The following is a 26342-nucleotide window of genomic DNA, read 5'->3' as shown; positions in this document are numbered from 1 at the left end:
AGTAGTAGCAGTTGAAACACTAAGATTTTTAGTTGGTCAGGCTTGCAAGTGAAAAAAGGTGAAGTTTGGGTTTTGGTCTTTGAATCATTCTTTCCGAAAACAAATTTCAGTGAAAGTGACACCACTTTTTTGTTGTTTTTGTAGCATGGGCAGAGCAATTCTGTCAAATGTGACACACAGATATACTACTGTTCTACTTGTTGACTCCAGGCTTGCTAATGCAGCAGCTGAAAAAGTATTCCACTCCTTGTGTGCATTTCTCTCTGTGTGGCTATTGAGTTTTTACCCATTTTATGTGATTCTGACATAAAGACACATCTTAACAATCATAGTAATTTTTTGTAGCATACATTGAATTTCTACTTACATTATGTGACCCATATTGATCCCACACCCATTCTTCCACAAGAAGAAATATACTTGAGAGTTATGATTTCTTTCCGTTTGAGAAAGACTGAATTTTAGAGATAATTTTGCTACATGTTTAATGTGGTTTAAAAAACTGTTTTTCTTGCTTCAGAATAAAAGAATAAATAGTGAAGATGATCACCTAAGGAGGATAGAAGAAGACAAATTACAGCTTCATGATCAACTACGAAGTCTTCAAACTGAAAAGGAATCCATCTTTTCTATGATAGGAAGTGAAATTGATGCTGCTTGTGAAGTCCTTTCTCGGGATTCGGTGGAGAAATACACAGTAATTATGAATTCTCAGATTTGTAGAACTAACAAAGTGAACATAGAATGTTTCTTATTCATTAGATTTCTGCATTGCCCAATATTAGCCATGGGTTTGAAATTTGTCCCATTTATTTCCGTTTCGTTCTGTCCATTTGGATGGTACGAAATGGAAAGGCCCATCCTGAAACAAAAATGCAATCAATATGAAAGGTAGGTGGGCTTTTCGGTTGGATTGCATGGGGCCAGGCAGGGCCTGCCACCAAGCACCAAGTAAGGTATGGAGGCCCACAGCCTGCACCCATAGGCCTGGACAGATGAAGTCCTCCCCCAAAAAATAATGTACACCAAAACAAAACGAAAAACAAATATCTGATCTCTTGATATTGGGAGGTTCAGATGAAAACACATTGGGGCCCTACCAAAAACCGAACACAAAACAGATCAAGGTAAGTCCTGAATGCACAAGTCTCGCCAATATATGCAGTTTTCTGGACAGTTGATAAAATACAGGCATTTTTTTTGGAATAATAGAAGTTGAAAATAGCCACAATATCAAGCTAAAGTTAAGCAAACATCAGAGGGCAGCAGCTGTCCACGAATCTAAAATGTGATATATATTTAGATAAACTGTTAGATAGATAGATAGATAGATAGATAGATAGATAGATAGATAGATAAAGTGGTAGTTGGGAGACTAAAGACCTGGGAGAATAGCAAGTCTTAATCTGGGATGGAAGGACTACCATATAGCTGCCCAGTGTAGTTATCTGAAGAGGAAATTCCTATGGCAACATGCCGGAGAAGACGTTCTTTCTATCTGCTCACCTCATTTCAAAAGGGTGCCTGGAGAAGGACTTCAACAAAGAGTGTTTTCATTTATGTGATTTACTTTACACATGGCTCCTTGTTGACCTTTGCTTAGAAAACAAGATACTAGATAATACACTTGACTCTCCTATCTTCTGAAAAATGGCACTATCCATTGTATACCCTCATATCAACAATATCTTATTATCAACTTTGATGGATGGTAATGTCTGCTGGCATAGATCTAGAAATCAAAGGTACCCATATTAGTCTTGAACATCAATATACAAAGGGATTTTGTAGCATTTTGGAGATTGAGAGAATGAAGTAGATAGCTTAAACATTAATTGACTACTTCATTAGCTTTGTATGCTTTGTCTCTGAAGGATCATAGTTAAAACTGATCTTGTCATCCCATTATCATGTCCACAAGTTCTGCATTTCTATGACTGTCCACACACATAGTCCATCTTTAAAGGTCTATTCCTAGGCACTTCACTCCATGCATTTGAGGAAATAATTCATAGATTTAATTCATTTTTCCAAAATAAATTAGGTAATGAAGCCAGTAGTCAGAATGCAGTGTGTGTTCCTGTTCCTGCAGCTGTATTTTTCCAGAATCACTTGGCAGTGATGAGGGAAGGCAGACAAAATTTGCTCGCTCTGAGCATCCTAATTCTTAATTTCCTTCTAATTTTCTCTGGTCACCACCACCTAAGTGTTGTTATGCCAGCACACTTAGGATTTCAGCCTAAGATTGCAATTCATGGTTTGTGTAGTTGACCACATGATGCAAAACTGTACAAAACTAGCACATCAACAAGATTATAGTAGAGTCCTTTTTCCTAATATCTAGTTTTCTATATATATTGGAAGCTTACTTTATAGTTGAGCATTCAATCATGCAGTTCTCCAGATTGCAGTACATAGTAATATAGTTCAGGAATAATTGTCCATCTCATTTATTTTTTTAAAAAAGCCATCATCAGACTTTTTTTTCAAGTTAGTTGCATTTCCTTGTAAATAATAGCTTCCTGTTATTCTGGAGCAGTATGATATAACCTCAGGATTTCAAGCTTTATTATTTTAGCCTTGGGAGAAAAGCTTAGTTTGCCACTTTCTGTTAACTTACTCTTTTTTCCTTTCTAAATAGCATTTAATCTTCAAATACAGAATTATAACCATAATCTGTTTCTGCTGTGTGTAGTTTCCTTTTCATACATATGATACATTAAAAAAGAGATGTCCCTCATTTCTAATTCTTCACTCACATAGAACATAATCTATTACTTTGGCAAATCGTGAAGATAATATTTTAAATGTATTTTTAATTCTTTTCTTTTGTTGAATTTCACCTAAAAGAAGAATAACAATTGCTTTAAATGACAAGTTGAAAGTATGTCAGTTTTCACATGCATTGGGAGGCATTTTCAATACTTGAAGCTTTTCAAGAAAACTTGAAGGTTTTTAAGCTAGCAATTCTTTAGTGTCGACTCTTTTCTCTAATGATTTTAGAAATAATTTTACAAGATAGATATGAACAATCACAGCAGATATCATTGTGTGTGCAATTTCATTTTGTACTGTTGTCAATAGCCATTTTAATTTTATGAACTGAGGACCAACTTGTAATGTAATGTTCTAGTGTTGAAAAACATACTAGATGAATGTCTTGTGGCTTTGGAAACACTTTGAATTTTTATAATTTAGTGACACTTTTGTTGATATTAATTGTATCATTGCAAAACTAATAGGCAGATATTCCATCAAGCTGCTTTACCTAGAAAACTCCACAAATGAAACCTGTCCTTTTCACCTGCTCATCTCAAATTAAGGAGTAGCTCTTACTCTATTTCGTGCTCACATTTAACAATTGGAGCAATGAGCTGGTGCCCAAAGAATTCTGTTGAAAAGTGTGATACAAGTAAGTATCCAACATAAATAAAATTGATAAGGGCCTATGTGAGTATTGATCCTCTGCTTTGCATTTTCAGTACTGTTCCATTATCCAGGCAGGGGACTAAAGGGGGTGCTAGACAGAAGGATAGTCCATTTTACGGGGCGGGGAGGGGGATGGGAGGGGGGATTGAAAGAAGAAAACCATTTCCGCCGTATTTGCTGGTTATTTCCTCGGCTGCTTAAATGTTTCGAAGTATACACTGAATAATTAAATTTTCTGTAACTCCCCCTTTGTAAAAATGCCTTATTTCTGAGTCACCTTTCAGGGCAGGGAGATTGCTTTCTCAAGTGCCTTCTCCTCTATAACATATACTTAATAGTCTCCTTTTCTGAAGACATGTTTCAAAAGCTTTTGTTCCCTGTTTCAGTCTGAGTTTTTTTTACAGGTCTAGTCAGTTGTAACTTTGGTCCCATTTCTCTCTTTAAATCTGTCTTGTTGCTTATCAGTTTCACTATGGTAAACAAAATTAGTGCAGAATATGCATAGTGCCTCTTGAATTGGCAATGCCTTCATTTTAAATGTCTTTCATTTAACATTATGACATTATGAAATATTTTTTATTAACAGTTACTAGTGGAATATAAAATGGTAGGTGTTATTCAAAAATTCCCAGCCCATTGGGCATATATTTTTGAGCTAAAAATATATGCTGCTAATTGTTGATCAAACAAATTTTAAAGTTTAAAATAGGCATTCAGATAAAGTGTTTGTCTTAAATATCAATGTTTGCAATTTTAGTTCTTACATACTTTTCAAATTTCTTGTAGGCAATATCACTTACACCCGGGGTACAGAATGACCCTCATCGCTGGTTAGCAGAAACAAAGGTAAATATAAGAAAGGTAAAGGTTTTCCCCTGACATTAAGTCCAGTTGTGTCCGACTTTGGGGTGTGGTGAATACAGTATTTCTTAAAAAATGAAAAACATACCTGTTAACTTGCAAAAGCCTAATTCCTATTGGTAGTCTAATAGGAGCATAGATCAATTGAGGAATGGTGAGTTAACACTTCAGTAAATCCCATTAATTTAGTGTGTCTGCTCTGATTGGGATTACCAATAGGATTCAGGCTGAAAGCACCAGAGTACAAAAGCAATTGTTAGAAGTTACCAGACATCAATGCTACATTGTATTTGTACAATAATTTCTACTTGCCACAGTAAACTCCAATCAACCGATTATATAAATTCAGCCCAAAATTGTGGTTGCAAACTGTAATTCAGACCCAACAAAAGTTGGGAGACATTGGTGAAAACATAATGTTGCAATGTGGTCAGCTCTATAAACTAAGTACTGGGATTTTATAAGCATGTTGGGAGGAATAGATCTATCACAACATATTCCAGTTTGGAGACAGATCAGCACCTTACTCCCCTGGAAGTTTTGCTCCAGGCTCTTCCACTTTGCTTCCTGAGTTTTGAACTTTGGAATTCACATTCTCTTAAAAACATCTGATAACATTGTGCTTTTAAGGTTTGGTTTCTTTTTTCCTCCCCAGCATAACTGATGACTAGTAACTTTTCATCATTGATTTTTTTTTACTTTCTAGACAACTCTATCTTGTATCTTTTAACACGATTAAGTTTCTCATGATCTAAACAACTTCTTCTACTTCATGTGACAAGACTTATCCCCATAGTATATTGGGGTCACAGCAAGAGAAGAAAAGTTGACCAACTGACTTGGGGAAAATTGCATTTGTTTGCCAACAAGATTGCACTGGATTTATTGATGGGCTAGTTTTGTAATGTGCATGGTCTGAGAGTACATATCTCTATAAATAGTGGAGATAAGAGTTTGAATGGGAAGGCAAGGACTGTAGAGGAAACAGACTCACTATTCAGATTGGTGATGCTAAAATCCCAGGCAGCAAGTATCAAGAAGACCTTTCAGAGGGCATGTAGTAATTGATTCATAAATCTGTCACTTGAGTCCTTTTTAGTTAATAGTAGGTGAGTCTTGAAATGAAGGGGCCTTTAGAAATACTGTAGTTCTTTACATTTGCACCCCAAAAACAAACAGCCTTAATAATTGGTTTGCAAGAAATATGGCTTTAGCTGCCAGTTCTCTCATCGCCTGAGTTCTTTTCATTTACAGATGGAGACTTTAAAGGGCTCAGAGACTTTGCCTGAGATTTAGAGGGCTGTGTGGTGAGCTTTGCAGGCAAAGTGAAATTTTGGAGTTACCTGACCCTAAAGCGTCTCCCCACATCCATACAGCCCACTTCAGTTAAGGTTAAAAAGCTGTAAATAATTGGGCAATGTCAGGAAAGGACATGAATTTGCGGCTAAATGTGCGAAAACATTGAAATAGTCTTTAGCATTCTTCGTCATTCTTAGAATTCAAAGGCATAGTCGTGTTAATCTAGAATATCAGTGCGCATTTGGCTCTTGTAGTTCCTTTGTGATGCTAGAAGATCCTGTTGAGTATTTTGTTGTCTTTGCTCTTGTTTGCTACCAAATCATATTTAACTTAGATTAACTCTGTGAATTAGACATCTCCAAGAAACCCTGTTCAGATCTTGCAAACTCAAAGTTTTTGCTTCCTTGCTTGAGTCAGTCTGTCCTCCAGTCTAACTGCTTTGAAATTTGAACTATAATGTACTTAGTTTTGATATCTTATAGGGGTGGTTTTTTTCCCATCACACCAGGGATCCTAATAGGTACATCTGGTAGGAACATTGTGAAGCGCCTTGTCACTCAGTGACTGCTCCCAAACTTTGAACTTCCTTTCTAGAGATGTCAGACTGGCTCCCTCCTTGGTTTCCTTGCATACTTAGGGGGAAGGGTGTTTCATGATGTCTATTGTTTTTATTGTTTTCCTTTGTAAATGTCATGCTTTTAACTATTCCCACTGCAAATTTAATTATATTTTTAATTATCCGAATTTTGTATCTGTTTTTATTGTAATTTATTTAAGTCACGTTGAGTTGGCCTGGAAAAAAGGCAAAATAATAACAATGATGCTTATGATAATTTGGTTTATAACCTTCCTTTCTCCAAAATAGGATGATAGAGGTGCTGATGATAATTGATAATAAGGTATGGGAATTTGGAAACTAAGTTCTTATTCTTTATTTGAGGTACATATGAATGCACACAGATTGAGGCAATGAAGACTTGTGGAAATTAAGTGGAACAATGATTTGCACCATCTGCACTTGTTCCTTTTCTCATCTATTTACATAGACTTTGTAGAAAAATACAAATGCACTGGATATGTTTTGAGGACAGCTGGAAAGCACAAAGGGAAGTCATGCAAGTCCTAGATATATGGGTATCTCTGTGTTAGACTGCTAATGGTATGCTAAATAGAAAACATAATTGTTTGAGATGGCAATGTACATTTCTTTCCTCATAAGTTATTAGATGTCTGGGTTTACACTCTTTCCTGATATAAGTAGTTTCTGTGTCACAGTCATCAAACAGTGTCATAGCTTTTTGTGGGCCAGGGATTTACATGTAATCTCCCATTTATATTATAAAGTAATGCAGTCTCATCCTTTTATTGTGTAAATTGGCCCTGATGTTGGATTTTGAATTATGGAGTGAAGCCTCTCTCACTTGTGCTGAAAACCAAACAGCTATTTGATTTTTTTCAAGCTAGCATACTGTTTGTTTGTTTTCTTCTCACACCTTTCAACACCAGATCCCCACAGTGTATGAAATTGTTTTTTGAAAGTCCCCTCAGTTTCAAGAGCAGTTTGCCTTGTTTTGAAAATGGTCTGAGTATATAAAATAGTTTGAGGGTTTAAAAAAACCACCCTAGTGTATGTAACAGTACATTCCTAATGGTAAGTTCAAGTACATGGTGAGTTCAGTTCCTAACAGGATGCAAAATGATGCCATTGAGAGTCAAGAAAAAAAACCAACCTCAGCATGTCTGGAACACCAAAACTGGTTGAAATTTAAAAATCCCGAGGATGATATCTTTAAGTTTGAAGCCTTCCCTCCAGCTTAGACACTGCAACACTACCCAGTGTAGATAGTGGTAAAGAATGCTGGGAGTTGCAGATCAGCAACTTCTGAAGGGTTTCATGGTTCCTCTCCCTGCCTGAAACAGCTGAATATGCTTGATGACCATTAAATGCTGCATATGTATGGGTGAGTGTTATTAACTCAGTGTAATACTAGAGATGAGAGCTTGAGGGGTTATGTCCTCAAACAAAAAAAAATCCGCTTGTATACAGTGTTGACATAACACACAACTTTTTTACCCCTCAGGGCTTAAATCTGAATTTTAAGGATCAACCTTCTACCCCACACTTTTCTGAGAAAGCTGGGTTATTTTATGTGTCCCCACAGTCTGAGTCAACTTCAGACGTGAAGGGTGGGGTAAATGGAAGATCTTTGCTCCTTCCTGCCATGAAATGCCACTCGTTTTTATTTTGTCGGTATGCAATTCTTTTTATTTATTTTTGAAGACGTGTGATAATGCAAATAGGAAGAAACTGGGATTTGTGTTTCTGATTAAGATCTTAACTTAAGCAAAAGGGTCGGGTTTCCCGCCATCCCCAACACATCATGTCTTCTCTCCTCTGCCTTACATAGAAAAAAACATTATCCATATATCCCTGTGTTGTGTCTAGTCTGACGGGGGTAGAACACAGAGAACTGATAATGCTAGGTTTAACCAGAATCAAGCCAGCAAAAGCGAGGCCTCAGTAAATTATCCTAACTTTACTAAGTTTATGCTCATTACCCTAATAAAATGAACACTTCCTTATAAAAGGTTACCATGCAAAAGAAATAGAAATAAAGATGCATTATGGGATGTACCTGTGTGGCTTGCCAAATACACAGGTGCCAAGAAATGTGATCTACTAATTTGTGATATAACTGTGATGTATTACTGTACATTTTGTGATTTCTGTACAGAAGTATACATTTTTATTTTGATCAGAGTGTCTCTTTGTCTTATGATTCTGAAACTCCAGGCATTTTTTTGCTGCTGTTAAAAAATATTTTTGTGGTCTCCAGCTTGGTGATCTTATATGGCTGGAGTGGACCAAGGACCAGACCGTGCACTTAGGGATAATAAATTGACGACTTATATGGGACCAGGGGCTTTCCTCCCACAGCTTTGCTTCAGACTGACCACCTGTAGCAAATGCAGGAACTCAGTGTACACAATTCAGTGTGCATCTGGTCTCTTTGTGAGAGAGTTGGTGAGGTAGCTGTTATATATTAGGGTATGTTTTGTGGTTTCCATATAGAAATATAGAAATGATTTGCCTTTTGTCTTGATCAGGGTCTCTGTTTGTTTTATGGTCTTGAAACCCTAGAAACATTTTTACCACAACTAAAATAATCCTTTGTGATCTTCCACGGTGATCTTATCACTTGAAGCATGTGAGGACTAGATGTTGCATTTAGGAATAACATGTGATTGTGTGGATACAGTCATGATTTTTGAAGGTGAGTTTGTGAGGATAATTGCATATCAGGATTAGCACACCAATGTCTATTCGTATATCAAATGTGATTGTCACAGGTCTGCCCTTTCACTGAAATGAGCTTACAGATTGGAAAAAAGTGATGCCACTCTCACTTGGTTTCAATAAGGATGTGTGTGGCATTAACATAGTCACTACAAACCAGGAATAATTCCACTGTAAGTACACAGATAATAAATACATACATACACAAAACCTGAGAGTTGCCTCAGGTAAATGGAGAGAATTTGATGACCCATCAGTGAAATAATGAGACCACCCCAGAACATTTGGTAAACTGGGCCAACTTTACTGAGCTAGTTATTGTAACTTTGAACCAGAAATATCTTTAACCAAAAAGCGTACTGTAGAAAAGGTGGCAACAGCAGGTATCCTCTTAAACCACTCTACCACCTATCTCAGGCAAAGACACCAGACTCCAAACTTGGTTTATTTCCCAGGCTGCCCTGAGGTCTCCCCCTTCCCAAGTCCCAAGCCTCAAGGTCGGGGGGGGGGGGGGAGTAAGGTTCATGGTCACCTCCAAGAAGAGTACCTTTACCTCTCCAGTAACAAAGACCTAAAGAGGTGGTTCCAGATGACTCACTTCTACCCTAAAGGGACACCATGGGTGTTCACCAATTTCCATATTGACAAAACCTGTCAATAACAAAAAACTAATCACAGACCACACCCAAAGCTAATTTCCCAGTCCCCAACCCATAGTGTGGAAAAATTCATACCCGGCCCCTAGACGACAGTCAGACACACAGTGCCACAGAGGTGAGTAAGTCAACACCAAGATTGGAGAGATATGGAATGGGAGCTGCCTTGCTTAAATAGTTTCCCTAAACCTCACCTCTCTCTCTTAGGTGCCTACCCCCAGCTTCCACAGGTAGCTGGGGGTAGGCATTTCCCTGTAGGTTTTCAAATAGGGGTCGAGCTCAGCATGTTTGCGCTTGCAAAGTCGGAACCTGATTTCCTTGTGCTTAGCCATGCTTTGAAATGTACCCATTTGTATGACTGTGGGGGCTCTATGTTCAAAGAACAATAATATACAGCACCCAACCGCTCCAGTGCTTACTGGAGTAATAGGCAGTAGTTCTACGGGGCTATTCAAGTGAACACAGGTATCTGCTTTTCTTCATAGCTCTTGATTGCAGAGAGGCCTCTGAGTACATTCGCTTGAAGCTTTGAAATGAAGCTGGTATGGAGGTCAATTGGGGCAGGGGGTGAAGTACAGTATGTGCTTCTTTGCTCCTTATTTCAAACACTAGTTTAATGCTTGAATGTTGCTGCTAACTTCAAATATATGGGACTTATTACTGAGCAAGGAAATATAAGACAGAAGCATTCTTTCATAAGGTAACAATTTGAAAATATGATTTCAACAGCTGAAATCATTTAAGCACAGTGAAATATTTATGGACTTTCCCCTTTTCTTCTTTAAAACACACTTAAAACTCCTGGTAATGGGACCATATGTTACTGTCATTTCAGTGCAATGTAAACAAATCTTCATAGCTACTGATCATCTCCATTGAAGCATGCTTCCTCCTCCCCTTGTTATCTTGATAGTCATCATGGCTAAATGCAGTGTTCTAATTCATAATGGCTGAACTAGAACCATTTTAAACTCAATGTCTTTTTGCCTTTATTATGAACACTATAACCTTTTGGAGGATTGTAAAAGTTTGCCCGTGGCACCATGTAACTCCTTTCATAAAGAACAGGACAGAAATCCTAAAAAGCCCACCTAGTATTAGCAGAGCATGAAGAGGAACCCTTTATGGAATTGTACAAGTATCTTTTTGAATTCTACATCTATTTCTTGGCATCAGATGTCAGGAAGCTGCAGAGATTTTCCTCATGCAGTTAATTTCTTACGAAAAGGTTTCAGTGAGGGTATATACAAGTAAGGGTGTAGTAAGGGTGGGCACTCTGAGAACTAGAAGGTTATTTTCAAGCCTTTGTGAATCCTAGGAGGACATATTGCTGCCATTGTTTGTTTATTTGTTTATTTCTGGTATTTATATCCCGTCTCTTCTCTACCCTAAAAGGGGGACTCAGGACGGCTTACATAGGCAGCAATTCGATGCCATTACATGAACAATTAATACAATAACCATTAAACAAGCCATCAAACCATTAAAATACAGAAATGTCTCTCGTCCCTACCAGCCACATTTGTGATTTTGGTGGGAGCGAGAGCAGGGCCTCCCCGGATATCTTAAGTTACGAGGTGGAACATAGAGGCAGGGGAGTTCAGACAAGTAAGCTGGGCCAGAACCGTATGGAGCTTTATAGGTCAAAACCAGCACTTTGAATTGAGCTCGGAAGTGGGCAGGCAGCCAGTGGAGCTGACGTAGCAGGGGGGTGCTATGCTCCCTGTATGTAGCTCCTGTTAGTGATCTAGCTGCTGCCCGTTGGACTAACTGCAGTTTCCGAACCATCTTCAAAGGCAGCCCCACGTAGAGTGCGTTGCAGTAATCTATTCGGGATGTGACCAGAACGTGGACCACCGTGGCCAGATCAGACTTCCAAAGGTACGGGCGCAGCTGGTGCACAAGCTTTAACTGTGCAAAAGCTCCACTGGCCACCGCTGAAACCTGGAGTTTCAGGCTCAGTGATGAATGCAGGATCACTCCCAAGCTGCGAACCTCCGTCTTCAGGGGGATTGTAACCCTATCCAACACAGGCTGTAACCCTATGCGCTGTTCGGCCTTTCGACTGACTAGGAGGACCTCTGTCTTGTCCGGATTCAATTTCAATTTGTTAGCCCTCATCCAGTCTGACACAGCAGCCAAGCACCGGTTCAAAGTCTGAACAGCCTCCTTAGTAACAGGTGGGAAGGAGTGACAGATTTGGACGTAATCTGCATACAGATAACACCTTACTCCGAAACTCCGGATGATCTCCCCCAGCAGCTTACTGTAGATGTTAAATAACATCGGGGACAGTACTGAACCCTGAGGGGCTCCACAAGACAACGGTTGTGGAGTCGAACAGGTGTCACCCAGTAACACCTTCTGAGACCGACCCTCCAGGAAGGACTGGAGCCACTGCAGAGCAGTACCCCCAAGTCCCATTTCTGCGAAGTGTCCCAGAAGGATATTGTGGTCAACATTATCGAAGGCCTCTGAGAGTTCCAGCAGAACCAACAGGGACACATTCCCCCTGTCTAGTTCCCGGCATAGATCATCTACTAAGGCGACCAAGGCTGTCTCAGTACCGTGTCCCAGCTTAAAGCCAGACTGTGCCGGATCTAGATAATTGGTGTCTACCAAGAACCCCTGGAGTTGCGAAGCCACCACACGTTCCATGACTTTGCCCAAGTAGGGAAGATTGGAAACTGGCCAATAGTTGAGTAATTGAGTGGGGTCCAGTGATGTTTTTTTCAACAGTGGTTTTATAACAGCCTGTTTTAGGCTGGCTGGAATCTTGCCCTCTTGTAAGGAGGCATTAACCACCACCTTAACCCACTCTGCCAAACCCCCTCTGGCTTCTTTGATCAGCCAGGATGGGCAGGAGTCTAGGATGCATGTGGTAGGCCTCGCCTCTCCAAGGATCTTGTCCACATCCTCGAGCTGAACCAATTGAAATGAATCCATTAAAACCGGACAAGCAGATGCTCATGTCACATCCTCAGAGACTGCCTGTCTGGAATGGCCCATTTGTTGTTGCCCATTTGGAAGTGATATTTAGGTGATTTTGGAAGCTCTTTTCTGCTGTTTCTGAGTCAGGATTAAGAAAGCTATACACCCTAGATTGAATTGTTGACTAAAAATTTGACCAAATGGGGCAAGGAAGAGAGGCAAAGACTGCAAGGGACCACCAAAGCTCCCAAGTAGCTGTTGGGTGCATCATTTCTAGCTCTGCTATATAAATTCTAAAATACTGTGTTATGGCATCAAAGTGTGTCTTCAGTATAACTTTCTTATGACACATAATGAAATGATGTCTTTCCTTCTTAATGTTTCACCTACATTTGAGTCCCAAACTTCTTATCAACTTATGGCCATTCCAGACAGGCCCTATATCCCAGGATCTGATCCCAGGTTTTCTGCTTTAAAGTGGATTATATGAGTCCGCATTGCCAGATAATCTGGGATAAACAGAAAACCTGGGATCAGATCCTGGGATATAGGGCCTGTCTGGAAGGGCCCTAAGTTTTTAACTGAATTTTGGTGTGGGTGTAATAACTACCCCAGTTATTTCTTCATTGACAAGCAAATATGACAGCACATAGAGGATCTATGTTGAACTAAACCCATTAAAGACATCGCCAGAATGAAACAGTGAGCAAGAAGTCCACTTTCGGTTTGCAGAATTTTCGGAATGTCTTAAAAACGGAATGTGGGGTTCTAGTATGAATATGAGATCTAGAAACATCACTTCTGTAAATGGAATATTGTCTTCTATATACAGAATGGCATTTCTGGATTCCACTTGAGATATTTTGAAACAGCTTTTGGAAATTGGGAGATGTATGTATCTTTTGTAGGAAACATTTTCTTTTGATAGTGGCCTTATTTTCTGTCATATTTTGAAGCCAATATCCAGTTATAGATTGCCGGTTCTCTATGATGGGATTCAAGCTACTGTTCTTTCTCCAGTTTTCATAAAAGACATGAAACTTAATGATTCCAAAAATATGTTGCTGTTATTTTTGCCTGTCTTCTTCTCTGTTTATGGGCTTGTTTATTCTTTTAATCATTTTGTAGATTTTTATTAAGTTTGAATGTTAATGAAATGTTAATAATTTGCCTAATAGGACTTGAGCTTTTGAAAAGCAAGATACAAATATCTTAAACTGGTGATTGCACTCCCTTTTATAGGAATGGACATAGGGCAGGAGGATTGTCAAATGCAGAATTTATCTGTACGCAGTGGTCTTCTGCACACAGAGGACAACTGAAAATAATGAGAAAGAGAAGAAATAGAACCCGATAGAAATGAAAGCAAGAAAAATAAGAACAGATTACCAAGTTTACTAATTCTCACACATATTTAGTGTAATACGTAAAAATTTATTCATAGCTTTGGAGCCTGATAGGAAATAGTAATTGGTAGAATCTGGCAGCACTTGTTTTGGTGAATTTCACTTGGTTTCATACTGCTAGTCTTTCTTTTCGTGGGAATATGTGGATCAACTGGTAAAGTTTATGTATGTGTGTATGTATGAGAAAGAGGATGGCAGAGAGAATATTGATATAGATAGAGGTCTGATTGGCATTAGTTCTGTTGGCATTTTGTTACCCCTTAAAAATGCAGGAGTCTTGGGGGCCTAACAGATTTTATCGAAATCTGCACAAGTGTTTTAATTTCCAACTTCTTGAAACTATTTTAACTACTGTATTCTGTTTTGACTCGTCGAACTGTTTAATGTTTTATTCTAATCAAATTATTGTTTACTGTTTTATATTTTTTAGATAAGTTAAACTAATTTTATTGTACACCACCCTTTGTGATCTTGTTATATAGAGTAAGATATAAATATTCCAGTCCAGTAAATACAACCTGCCTCATTTTTTATTCAGCAAACGGTTCCTGTTTCCTGTTAAGTTGTTGTTGAGAAACATTATGATAATGGTTTTCACTGCAAGCATTATGCTAATGTCTATTCTTTTCTTTTAGACTAAACTCCGATGGTTATGTGAAGAAGTGAAGGAGCGAGAGAGCAAGGAAAAGAAACTCCGGCGTCAGTTGCTGCAGAGCCGAGACCAGTTGAAGCAAGTGACCTTGAGCAAAGAGACAGTGCACCGAAATCTCATTGGTCAGATAGAAAAGCAGGAGCAACTCCTCAAAGAAGTTTACCAAGAAAAGAAAGGTGCGTTTATTATGCCACCTCAGGAGCAAAATGGTTTATAATCTTTCTGTTTAATGCAATCCTGATTTAACTACTAGGAATTCAGTATTCTGGTTCTTTGGCTTAGGGAAGAACAGTATACAGGGTTAGTGAAAATGCATAGGCCAATAAACCATTGAATTGAATGGCTTATTGGCCTATGCATTTTGACTAACCCTGTATTATCAGAAACACGAAGCTGCAACTTAAACTTATGGTAGCAACCTGATGTTCATCCCTCATTCTCAGTAGTGCATGGCGCTACACACCTCGTGTCCTGTTGTCTTTCCTCTGACGCTTTACAACCAGCAGCCGTTGATATGGAACAGGGGTGTCTAAAGGCACAGTGCTGTAATGTTAGAACATAAACAAAAATGACAAACTTTATGAAGTGGTTGAGGCTATAGTTTCATCAGCAGTCCTTTTTTGTGGTAGAGCAAGTAGCATTACTCTTTTGCTAGGTGCCATATTTCCTTACATTAAACCATCTAAGCAGTCGAGGATTTGTAAAATTGCAAGAAGTAGAATAAATGGGTTTTCCAATTGAACGATTGATGAGAACAATAATGAGGAAAGAATCAAACAAGAAGAGAAAACATAATTTTAAGAAGCTCACGTAGCATAAAGTCTATAATTTATTCTGACTTTAATAACTGGTTTCCTTTCTTGAATAAGATAAAATAATTGTATATGCCACTGCTATCCCAGTCATCATGCAGAACACATGCACAAAAAACTAGAAAATGTTATAAGATACGTTTGAAATCATTATATGGCATCTAACAATGTCTAATTATAAGCGTTATCTGTAAATGGTATCTCTTCCCTATAGCATGTTAAATTTCTCCAGAAAACACACTTGGTGTCAATTAAAATGAATTGTGATCAGTTATGTACTGGGTGAAAAGGTGAGCCTTAGAATTTATTTTCACATTATTCTGTTGTCTTTGGGGAAAAGGTATTTAGTACAGACAATTTTTAGATCTCAAACAAATATAAGGATCTTGTTACCTAAATGCCTTAATTATAAAGCAGAATGTATTATCAACACCTTGTTTTTCTGGAGGCTTTAGAAATACATTGTTTTCTATGTTTTAAGTTTTCTCTATTAGCATACAAATATTACAGAAACATCCTCATGGGATCTTGTTACTTCTCTCAGTCCTGTTCCACAGTTATTTCTGCTTGCTTTGCCACTTTCTTTTATATTCCGTAACCATATGTTTAACAAACATGTACTTTCCCCCAGGTTAACTTTTTGAAGAGGTTTAACATTTTTGATGTATCTGAAGAGTGCTCTGCTTATTGTATGTGTCACATGTATAGCAAAGAGACTTTAATTGAAAACATGTGTTCTCTACATTTCTACATTACCTATTTCAGGTGTACAAACAAAAGTTTTATTCCTGTGCACTCATTAAAGGGCTGAGATTGCCTGTAGGCCAAACCACATGTTATGATTAATGTACAGCTATTGTCCCAAATAGGCACTGTGCATCTCCCCTTCTTTGATAATGTAGCAACTTGGTGAGGGATGTGAAGAACATTTGGTAGACTGGATCCAATCAGAAAATATAAATCAGGGCTGCTGGGAATCTCTTTCTCCCATACACATACTATGTCACGTTGAAATTAATAGCGTTTTGTATGAAGTAACAGAAACAAACCCCCTTTTTTCCAGAAACACTCCCCCTCCGATTAAGGAGAATACCCACACAACTTGTCTTTATAGTAGATGAGACTTTATACAAGGAATATTTACAGTATAGTAGAAGACTGGGACTCTTCTTGAGTTCTTCCAGACACTCCCAGGTAGTTGAAACCTTCTTACTTACAAAAGACTCTCACTTGGCTTGTTCTCCAAGTCTTCTGTATATTTGCAACTTTCTCTCCAACAGCAACTCTTCATCAACAGAACTCCTTCAATACCAACCCTCAGCAATAGAGAAGCTTTGTGCTACTTCAGTATCTTTTACAGCTGCTCCACCCTAATTCTTTCAGTTTTTCTTCCCTCTCCCACTGTTTCTGGGTGACTGAGAAAATTCAGTCCTCATTGGGTTACTTGGTAGTTTGTTTGGTTTTCCTAACATTAATTTTGTAATTCTGCAAATTTTTGGGGTCCTGAAAGCATCTTGATACTTATAAATGATTTTGTTCTGCTTTCCTAAAGACACTCAGAATACTGGAAGTATTTTTATTTACTACACTGAGCTGAATACAGTGTATTTTATTTTTGACTACACTTTTTACTAGAACCCTAAGATAGGCCAGACTGAAAGAGTGCAAATGATCCAAAATCACTCAGCAACTTGGATCTCTCAAGTTTGAGTCCAACTGTCTATCCACTACTCCACACTGGCTCTCGAGGACACCTGTTTATTTATTGATATGATTAACCAACAGTATTTTATAAATATATTGATAGGTTTTGTCTTCATATGGTGCTTGAAATGAAAATAAGCTGTATCCAATGTGCCAACTTAGAAAGCTCTGTCATCAGCATTCTTAAGGGGACAATAATGTATGTATTGTGTATTTGCTAGGTCAAGCCCATGCTCTGCTAAGGTTTTAAGTGTGTTGATCCAGGAATCCCTCTTTATATCTCATGTACTTGAAAGAGATAGCACCACAGTACCAAACACAGAAAGGTTGTGGTGCTGTGAACTAAAGTGTCCAGATGCTGGTTGCTTAAAACTAGCTAGCTAGGTCAATAGATAAATCTAAATACATAGACGTCCTATATAAAAAGAAGATTTTTTTCTTCCATCTCCCCATTTCTGTGCAATATATGTACATGTTTATATATCAAATAAAATTTGTGTTTGTGTAACATGCATTTATGTTAAATAGCTAACAGCAATATAATCTATTTTAAAATTATTTATTTGGGTAATTTTGTACTACCTCTCACATGACTTTAAAATAAAATAAGAATAAGCATAAAAGCAAACAGTGCAAATGATCATCATTTTATGAAGCGTTCAGCTCGCTTGACGTCTCAGGTTCCTCAGCTTTATTTTCACACAAGAATGGAAAAATATGAATATCTGCTCTGTGTAGTACTAGACAGGAAATGGCTTTCCGGGTCATGGAAGCACATGAAAAGAATTTTGCAAAAAGAAACACGTTATGCCTGCTGTCAACGTTAAGCTTGTTGAAGCACAACTGCAGTTAATTTTACAACTATGCATGTCAATACAGTGGGGAAGAACATATTGGAAAAACAAAATAAAATGGGGAAAGAGATGGTGCCAAGAATAATGAAGTCTATGTGTTAGCATTTTCAGCTGTTTAAATTTTATTCTTCCCCTCTTCCCAGTCAAATTTATCTTTCAAGAGGCTCATTTTCTCAATGGTAACTAGATGGCTCAGTCCCCCCCCTCCCCCCGCGCTGAATGTTTCTTTTCTACAAACTGATAAAACATTTTGCTGCTAGGAAAAAAGGTAATTCGATCTGTAGCATTTGTACACTTTTCCGTAAATCTTTTAAGACTTCCTGAGAACCAAGTCTTGCAGATTTTCTTAAGCTGGAGACAGACAATAGCTTTGAGAGAGATGAAAGTGTGTTGCTTCCTGCAATGTACATACACAATCTGTTTGCTTGTCTCCCTTTTCTGATCAAACAGACGTTACCGTTTTAGAAACAGTACGAGAATCTGAAAATCTGCTTATAGAACATGACAGCGGAATACGTTTTCACATCTCAAGCGATGGAAACTTTTTCCTGATAGCATTTTCCCTAGGGTTCTATCTCTACCAGTCTTCTGTGTTTTTCATTCAGCGTAATCATATGATGAATAACAAACCAGTTCCCATCAATAGTTATTACTCTTCTCAGGGGTTCAGGGGTAAGGTCACTTACAAATGATATTTAACTATGTAATTTGACAGATAACCAACTAAAATCATATACAGGTCTAGTTTAAATGAGAATATTCATATTTTGCTGCAATAAGATCTAAGGTGCTCGGATCACTAATATGACTGGGGGTTGATATCCCTAAAGATAAGGTTGTCTTAGCTCATAGAGTTAAATAATTTGAATTAGATTTTCTTTTGGTTTTTTGTGCCTTTTGCACATAGATAAAATATATTAATTGGTTGACCTTGTATATGTATATCAAAATGTGATGCTTTTAAGTGTTCATCTTAAATGTATTGTAAGTTCCTTTGCTTTAAGTGGTGCTTGCTCCTTTGGGAGTAGAAAGAGCATTGCAGGTTACATTAAATCGATCTACAACTAAATCAAGCACTCACACAATTTAAGAGGATACTTTCCCAAGTAAATACACATTTTAATTATTGGAACATGCTGCATTGCACAGTTCCTTTTAAATGCACTGCAAGTGTCTCTAGAGCTTAATACCAGGAGTATGATCGCCCACATGTATGCAAAGAGTGTCTCTTTTAATATACAGAAAATTGTTCGTGTCAGGTTCTATGATTTTTCATCTTCTCCTTGTCCTCTGATGAAACCTATAATAACAATATTTTATAACCTGCATTACGATTTTCACAATAGTTATAATAATGTTGACCTCTGTAAGTGTTCAGACATTCTGGCTACAGGAAAAACACAACCTGTTTGTGGCAAAAACTCCAGTTCTGGGCACAATTTAATATACTGAGTTTGGCTTCTAGAGCCTTAAGAATGCTATGATAGTACAAATTGCATAGTTCCAGAGAATTGAGTTGGTAGCATCAAAAGGGAGTTGAAAGTGGGACTTCTAGTAACCCACAGTAGATATCAGGATCACCAGTAGGCAAAGACAATGTGATCTTCTTGTTCTCATCAGCCATGATAGAGAGATGGTTTAGAACTAGATTGTCCTGACCCATTACCATTTAAATAAGAGCTGGGTATCTTTAAAGGTCAGGGAAACCCTCTTTGTGGACCACCTCTCTGAAATTTTTAATGTAGGGCAGAGTAGGGAAGGGAACCTCACTACTACTCCGTAATTCCAAATTTATTTATTATTTGTCGTGTCAGATAAACCAGTCAATTATATTACATTTCTAACAGAACAAAGCAAACAAACAGACAAAATACAACATTTGTGAGTTTGGTAGTTGATTAAATGTCCTTTGACCAATATCTGGCCACTTGGAGCGCTTCTGGTGTTGCTGCAAGAAGGTCCTCCATTGTGCATGTGGCAGGGCTCAGGTTGCATTGCAGCAGGTGGTCAGTGGTTTGCTCCTCTCCACATTCACATATCGTGGATTCCACTTTGTAGCCCCATTTCTGAAGGTTGGCTCTGCATCTTGTGGTATCAGAACGCAGTCTGTTCAGCGCCTTCCAAGTTGCCCAGTCCTCTGTGTGCCCAGGGGGGAGTCTCTCATTTGGTATCAGCCATTGGTTGAGGTTCTGGGTTTGAGCCTGCCACTTTTGGACTCTCGCTTGCTGAGGTGTTCCAGCGAGTATCTATGTAGATCTTAGAAAACTATCTCTAGATTTAAGTCATTGACGTGCTGGCTGATACCCAAACAGAGGATGAGCTGGAGATGTCTCTGCCTTGGTCCTTTCACTATTGGCTGCTACTTCCCGGCAGATGTCAGGTGGTGCAATACCGGCTAAGCAGTGTAATTTCTCCAGTGGTGTAGGGTGCAGACACCCCGTGATAATGCGGCATCTCTCATTAAGAGCCACATCCACTGTTTTATTGTGGTGAGATGTGTTCCACACTGGGCATGCATACTCAGCAGCAGAGTAGCACAGCGCAAGGGCTGATGTCTTCACTGTATCTGGTTGTGATCCCCAGGTTGTGCCAGTCAGTTTTCGTATGATATTGTTTCTAGCACCCACTTTTTGCTTGATGTTCAGGCAGTGCTTCTTGTAGGTAAGAGCACGATCCAGAGTGACTCCCAGGTATTTGGGTGCGCTGCAATGCTCCAGTGGGATTCCTTCCCAGATGATCTTCAGAGCTCGGGATGCTTCTCTGTTCTTGAGATGAAAGGCACATGTCTGTGTTTTAGATGGGTTGGGGATCAGCTGGTTTTCCCTGTAGTAGGCAGTAAGAGCACCTAGAGCTTCGGAAAGCTTCTGTTCTACCATCTCAAAGCTCCCTGCTTGAGCAGTAATGGCACAATCATCAGCATAGATGAAACTCTCTGTCCCTTCTGGCATTGGCTGGTAATTCCAAATACGAAATACTTGGTCATCACCAGAGGAGAATCATGATTTCTACAAGTTTTCAAAAGCATTGATTTTGAGGGGGAAAGGGTTTTTTAATAATAATATTTTTTTTGGTATGTGGGATGGACTCACTGCTGTAAAAAGAAGATAAAGGGGCACAATTAAAATTTAGGATTTGAGGCTTAACTCTGAGAATCAATTTTTGAGCTGATGGTTGGGCAGGGATAGAATATCATAGACATTTTTTTCATCTAAAATGGTATTTCCTGAGTCAATTTTGAAAAATTATGTAAAAGTAATTTCCCCCTATTTTTAAGGCAAGACTTACATGAAATGTCACGCATATAAATATGTACATTTTCTCTATTTGTTTGGCAGTTCTGATTTTAATTGTCATATTTTCACAAAATCTATCACACTACAAGAATTTGAGTGCAGGGAATTAATAATGTATATTGGAACCCCTTTCTTTTCCCCCAATTATAAAAGTGAGTGCTGTGGTCCATAATTATAATCCTTTGCTTCTGTTATTTTATACAGCTGTCTCATTTCAGTTTCATAATTATGGACTACACAATTGTTTTTGACAGCAGAACCTGGTGTAAAACGAAGACAATTAGTTTTGCGTAGTTTCTGTTCCTGACTTTCCTAAATTGCATTGCGGGGGGGGGGGGGGGGGGAGAAATGTTTGTATAATGCATGGATCTTGTGAGCATACTCTTTTAATCTTTAAATCTTCCCTAGCTGGACTCATCATCCTTGAAGTGTAATTGTCAATTAGTTTCATATTAAATTAAAAATACAAAATTACGAGATTAAAAAAAGCAAATCTCTTAAACTGAACAATCTTTGAAAACAGCTCTAAAAAAGAAAACATCAATGAGGCAAATGAAAACAGTAAATATTCACTTGATAAAAGCAATGAAAAGCTTGTGGCCTTTGATTTGCATTAATTCGTTAATTGGATTACTGTAGACAGCTTTCCATACAAGGAGACTTATATAATTCTGTGGCAGAATTTTGCTGTTTACCTTCATCTGCATGAATTAAAGAATGAAATCATTTACAAAATCCTTATATCTCAGCCACAGATTCTTTGCTCTGTTGTATGAGTATCAAAATGATGCCACAGTAACTTCTGTCCCTATAAACTCTACAGTTTCTGGCCTGTGCCGTGAGAAGATTCTAGGTCCATTTTGCAATTATCAAGAGAGTGTCATAGATTCACACACTCCATTCTGCCTCTTCTATAATGACACAATTTCCTCTCCCTTTAATGGTTTAATTAAACTGTAGAGGTATTATATGTCTTCATTAATGCTAACTGGACTCATAAGCATGGTTTTCAAATCCATTACAAACCCTGACTTCACGGTATGGTTATGAGAACTAACCAGCATTAGCCAGGACACAGATATAATAGCACAATCTTTAAAAGTGAAGTAGAGAAAGGAGGGCATAATTGTTGAAGCAAAAGGGAGTGGAAGGGAAAATATAGCATACTTCAATATATTCTCTTCACAGAAAATACTGACAGAGCAGTCATTTTGTGGGCCTTCATTTTTATAATTATTCTAATAGTTACACACACCTTGTTTATTACTAGAGCCTCATGTAGTGTCATGCATATAAGGTATTTTGTGCAAAATGATTATTGCTAAAATGTTCACCTAGGAAAGATATAAATCTAAACTGCCCTGGGATGTTCTTTTGTGTTTGTGTTGTACGTGTTAAGTTTTTTGAAGAGTATTGAAATACTTAAACATGATGTAAAATTAATGTCAGAATAGCTGTTCTTTACATTTGCAATCAAAGTAGGAAATGGTTTTGTTTGGAGTACAATTACGTCAGTTTTGAGAAGAATACTAAGCAGTTTAGGGTTAAATTCAAGACATATCTGATTGTGGGTGTATTCATTAAGCTTTGTAAGTAATTTCTTGAAGGCAAAATTCTGAGCTGTGATGAAAGATGTTAAGTTAAACTGCAAATAGAAATAAATTATCTAATAGTTTAATGCTACTGCTGCTTCCAGAATAATACTAAACCATTGTGGTATACTATATGTTGCAGCACATCTTAAAATAATAAAAATGGCATGCTGAAGAAGGGAAAACAGAAAATGTACATGCAGGTTAACATGTCATTTATTTTAAGCATCTGAATATCTGTGCTATTGTATATACTCGTACATATACAAGACATTTTAGCATACACACACAAACACACCTGATTTGACTTATCTACAGAACAATATAATGACCTCACCAGATGGGGCTGTTTTTGGCGGCAAAACCAGTTTCTCAGCGATTTTGCAATGCAGCCCACCAACTCCCACTGCATGATGTAGAGCTACTTCCGGAGGGGCTCTGTCGCAAAACTGCTGAAGAACCAGCATATGCCACTGTGGTGGCAATACATGAGACTACCCATGTTGCATTGGATCAATGGGGGAAAGCTGGGCATTGGTTGCTTCCCCTCGTGGGATGAGGTGGGGGAAAGCCCAGTGATGTGGGGCGTGAGGTGCCAGGTTCCCCCCACTGGATTTGCTGCACCCCTGCCGGGCACCACATGATTTGCCATGATCTATGGCAATTTTGGCGGCAAGTCTGATGACGTCATAAGTTAGTGGTTCCCAGATTTTGGACCTCCAAATTTTTTGGATTTTGGCTCTCAGAAGTTCTACCAGCTTTGCCAACAGTCAGGTATTTTGGCAATTGAAGTCCAAAATATTTGAAGGACCAAAGTTTGGAAACCACTTGTTGTAAGTACTGTACCTTAACAGTTGCCAAAAAAGAAACTATCCCCTTCTCTAAGAAGACCAACAAAAGGCTAGAGCTTAGTCCACACCAGGCATTCAAAGAAGCACCAACCCTCTCTACTCTCTGCTGAATTTTTGAATGCTGGGGTGGGAAAATGGCAGTGGCAGTGGCTAGGGGCAACTGGTCCCTTGGGGATGCTCTGGGGCTTTCCCCTCTCCATGGAATGGCCCTTAGCATAGCTACAGGTCATATCAGAATCCAAATTTGGACCCCAAAACCTGCCCTCTATAGATACATGAGGTCAACTTATACAGTATAAACAGTACATCCTTGTGTATGTCTATTTGCCTCTGCCTTTCCCCCTGAAACAAAGAATGTCTAACCTGGTAAATATGGAATAAATGATACAGTGAGGGGGCTACAGTCGAAGATTGGGAAATAGATGCCCCTTGAATCTTACATAATGAAAAAAGTGGGATATAAGCCAAGTCAACAAATACATGCTGCTAGCTACTTTAAATGAATTAAAGATTCCAGGACCAGGTGGGGTATAAGGAAGAAAATTACAGGAGCAATCTTGGAATCATGTTCATAATCTTTGTGAAATTTCTGCAAACTAGAAGTAAGAAAATGTTGTCCCGATGGTAAACAAAACAATACAAGGGGGGAGGTGGATTTGGGCAACTATTGACCTGATATGGATACCAGGAAGGATATCCAATTTATTACACTGACTAACACACATTTTGATATCTCAAATGTTAGACCTGTTTCTGGGTATATTTGACCTGCTTATTCCAAAAAGTTTCCCCTATTGGCTCTAGCTTTTGAGATACAGAACATATGCCATACACCACTCTTCATCTACTCACCCATAAAAATATGACAACCATATCTAAGAAACTAGAGCTTAGGTCTATCCAGTGCAATTTTCTGAACCAGCACCCCAAATAACCCCAGGAAGAAGCCTAAAAACAAGAATTCAAGATTTCTTTTGGTTCGGTTGTGCTAATTAACAGTTGCTTTGTGAGCAGTCACCTATTCTCTTTTTCTCTTTTCTTGTTGTTTCCTTTTATTTATTTTACATTGGAAAGTATTGTGTTTTGACTCGCCTTAGCAGGATTTTTCTTTGTGGCTGACATCCCAGGAGCCTGCTCTCTAGCTACTGCATGTTCAGTTCAATGTCTTTGGGGTGTATTTTAGAGCCCTGTTCAGACAGCCTCCTGATTCCCTTTAGTGGCTCATTTCAGAGTTCACTCCACTTCATGTGGCAGCTGTCACCAAACTAGATAGCTTTGCAAGGGAATTAAACACATTTACAAATAATAAGAATACCAGTGGCTAGTAATCATGATACTTCTGTGCTGCATCTGGATCAGTTGTTGCCTCTTACTGAACAAATAATTCTCACTTTCTGATTTGTGGCCTTCTGTGGGAAAGAAAACCCTTCCCGTAATGGGAAATAATGGTTTGATAGCTCCCCCCCCCCCTAATTTTTCTTATTATGTTGTGGTAATGCTGCTGTGCATACAAAACAGGAACTGAATTGAGGAATCTTATATATACAAATTCTTTGTTGTGGACTATTCTACGAACGGATGGGGAAATCTCTAGAACTAAGGTTTTGATTTTTTAAACGGAAACCCTACTACAGTGCATACTCTAATGTACGCCTTGCTCAAATTCTCCTGTTCCTTTCTAATGCTGTATTATGTGTTATGATATTTGAGTTGAACTGTACCCTTAGACATACCCAAGTTGCTCTACATAATTGGAAGATAACAAGCAGTTGGATACTGACCTAAACTTAGTTGAGGCATCCATTTCTTAACTCTTTCACTTTTTTCTTTCTAGTTGAGGTGCCAATATTATTGCAGCTTTATTGTTCCTTCCCTTACTATGGAGAACTTGCAAGTATAAACTTTAAACAAAATTCAAGTTGCAAGTTTTAAATTTCTTGTGTATGTTTTAGTTGGGTTTTATGAAGTTTATTTTAATGTTATTTGTCTGTATGGTTCCCTTTTTGGCAATTGAATATGTTGCCTTATATGCTGGAAACTGCCGTATTTCCCTTGGGGAGATAGTACGGTATATAAATAAAGATTATTATTATTATTATTATTATTATTATTCACTTTTGTCTGGAACATCTTACCTCATTTTAAAAAATAATTTACAGAAATATTTTCTATTTTGTTTATTTAAGGAAAAGTTAACATTCAACAATAAAAAAGCTCAAATTCTCATGTTATACATGAAAATTGTTTTCACTTTCTTTCTGTCCTTCCCCTCATTTTAGCACCTTTGATATCATTACTGCTTTCAGATCAGAAATTCTGTATTCAAAGGATATGCTGTTGAACTTCATTTTGATTTTAAATAGGAACAAAAACTGTTGGAATTTATCTTTTGACCCACAGGGTATGAATTAAGTATATTTGCATATTTTAGAGATGTTCATGGAAGCATACTTTTCTATTGTTTGAACTGAGAATAGTTAAATCATGTGTATTACGGAAAATAATCCCCAGTCAAGTATTTTTTCATGTTGTTTTCCATTGCTTTGTACAAATATCTGTGTTTACCTTTGATGTCTGACATAAAAAGAATTGGAAATCTATATTTTATCCTGGGGCTGAAGTAGCAGCACACAAAACTTATTTTTAAAAGCTTTTATATAAATTGACCTTTCTTTTCTCATCTCTGATATTTTTGGCTTTCAAA

At 38.1% G+C, this 26342-nt stretch overlaps 1 protein-coding gene across 4 annotated transcripts in view; it reads left to right on the top strand.

Annotated features, from left to right (window-relative positions):
- Window positions 1-26342, top strand: part of CEP128 (centrosomal protein 128) — a 250130-nt gene that overhangs the window by 95573 nt on the left and 128215 nt on the right. For all 4 annotated transcript variants that reach the window (XM_067462949.1, XM_067462950.1, XM_060757262.2 and 1 more), the window contains 3 exons: window positions 521-697; window positions 4216-4275; window positions 14516-14708. In XM_067462949.1, the coding sequence (XP_067319050.1) occupies window positions 521-697; window positions 4216-4275; window positions 14516-14708 (430 nt within the window). The remainder of the gene's footprint in view (window positions 1-520; window positions 698-4215; window positions 4276-14515; window positions 14709-26342) is intronic.

The sequence above is a fragment of the Anolis sagrei genome, chromosome 1, assembly GCF_037176765.1.
Source record: "Anolis sagrei isolate rAnoSag1 chromosome 1, rAnoSag1.mat, whole genome shotgun sequence".
Taxonomy (NCBI): domain Eukaryota; kingdom Metazoa; phylum Chordata; class Lepidosauria; order Squamata; family Dactyloidae; genus Anolis; species Anolis sagrei.
The sequence above is the reverse complement of the archived record's forward strand: the minus strand, read 5'-3'. Positions and strand labels throughout refer to the sequence as shown.